The sequence below is a fragment of the Athene cunicularia genome, assembly GCF_003259725.1.
Source record: "Athene cunicularia isolate RWA chromosome 1 unlocalized genomic scaffold, athCun1 chr1_part1, whole genome shotgun sequence".
Classification (NCBI taxonomy): Eukaryota; Metazoa; Chordata; class Aves; order Strigiformes; family Strigidae; genus Athene; species Athene cunicularia.
Genome location: NW_020799091.1, coordinates 97,148,607 through 97,150,218, shown reverse-complemented (window position 1 = coordinate 97,150,218; position 1,612 = coordinate 97,148,607). Strand labels below are relative to the sequence as shown.

Below are 1,612 nucleotides of genomic sequence, written 5' to 3'. Positions count from 1 at the left end.
CTCCTGTTCCCAAGGACAGCTTTCACCTTTTAAACTATCTACTGTAGTTAAAAGAAATATGGTTTGCAGCTTATATTAGCAGCAGCAAATGTTTGGTCATGAAAGTTCGGGATTCATAATTAACATCAATGATCTGAGTTTTATGAAAACACTTTCAGAAAATTTATCAAATTCCAGGTCCAATTGGGGAGAAGAAAAAAAAAAAAAAAAGAAAAAAATAAAAAATAAAAAGGTGGCCTTAACAAAATAACTTTATTCTTCTTAGAAAACTGAAATTGAAAACCTGACCCAAACATGAGCATTCGATGTTTTTAACTTAGACTTATTTTTTGCAAATGTCATCCATTTGGACCAGTCCATCAACTCTGACAGCCCGTGCAGTGTGGTATGCCTATGTTATCACTGTACCTTATGTAAAGGCACATTATGTACACTACGTACTCTATTCTACATCATGTACAGAAAAAACCAAAAAAACCCTCAACAAATAAATTTACTAGTTCTAAGGGAAAAAAGCCACCCTAACTCCATTTTTAAACAGCAGGTATTTTTCTGGATAGTTAGCTCAAGCCACTTTTGCTAAACTCTAAAACTGCTCCCTGAGTAACAAGAAAGAGCACTGAGTTTCCCTTCCCTCCGCTCTGATTAGAAATGAGATCCACGCCCCAGCTGGATATTTCCAGTTCATGCCCACTAGAAATAATTTTCTATCCGATTGCCAAAAGCTGTCCCATGTGGCCAGCAAAGGTTGGACAATGGCAGCAATACAGCTTCAAGTAAAGAGCTGAAAACGATCCCTTGCAACCGGAGGCCTCAATTCTGCATAGTTTAATAATTCTAGCACCATGATTTAACTTCCTTTTTCCCTTTGAAGTATTCAGTGCAAATTAATCGTATTGTCAATGCTTACGTTGCCTACCTTACTTATTTGTAAGGACATGTTCAAGTGGCATACTAGAAGGTTGATCCTGCGGTCTATACTTAACTAGTAATCCTCATGCAGACTAGTAACCCCATTGAATATCAATATAAGATTGCAGTGCCAGGGAAAGTTAAACAAATCCTGAGGAATCTGTTTTATTAGCATTTATAGGATTTGTGTGTGTGAGCGGGTGTGTGTATACATCCACACTTGGGAACAGTAGTTACAGGAAAAAAAAATATAAGGGATTCCTCTGGGGACGATAAGCGCTGCTAGTTCTTGAGCTCATACCAACGCTGATGTTGCAGCCTGTAAATGTTAAAATATCTGATGATATTTTCTTTCCTGAGGAACTTGGTGGTATTTCTCACAGTTAATACATTAGCTAAGCACATCAGACAAAAGTTAAGACCCGCACTGTGCTTGGCCCCGCAGCCCTGTGCTCCTCAGCCTGCACCCGCCGGCCGTCGCATGGGCTGTATGAGCGTGCGAGACCGAGGGATGAAGGAAAACGACACTAACGTGAGAGACCAAACCCACGGGCCTGCAAAGGTGTCTGCCGCAAGGGCTGACCGGCCGGCACCAGGACCACTTTCACGGACACGGGTGGGCGACAAGCCCCGGCCTGCCTCCTACCCCTACTCGGCTCCTTCTCCCCCGCCACCGACCCCCCCGAAACCGCCGCCGAGG

At 42.7% G+C, this 1,612-nt stretch overlaps 1 protein-coding gene across 1 annotated transcript in view; it reads left to right on the top strand.

Annotated features, from left to right (window-relative positions):
* Positions 1-1,393: 1,393 nt before the first annotated feature.
* Positions 1,394-1,612, top strand: part of SIM2 (SIM bHLH transcription factor 2) — a 56,715-nt gene continuing 56,496 nt past the window's right edge. Inside the window, exon 1 of the mRNA XM_026846525.1 lies at positions 1,394-1,528. Within this exon, the coding sequence (XP_026702326.1) occupies positions 1,394-1,528 (135 nt within the window). The remainder of the gene's footprint in view (positions 1,529-1,612) is intronic.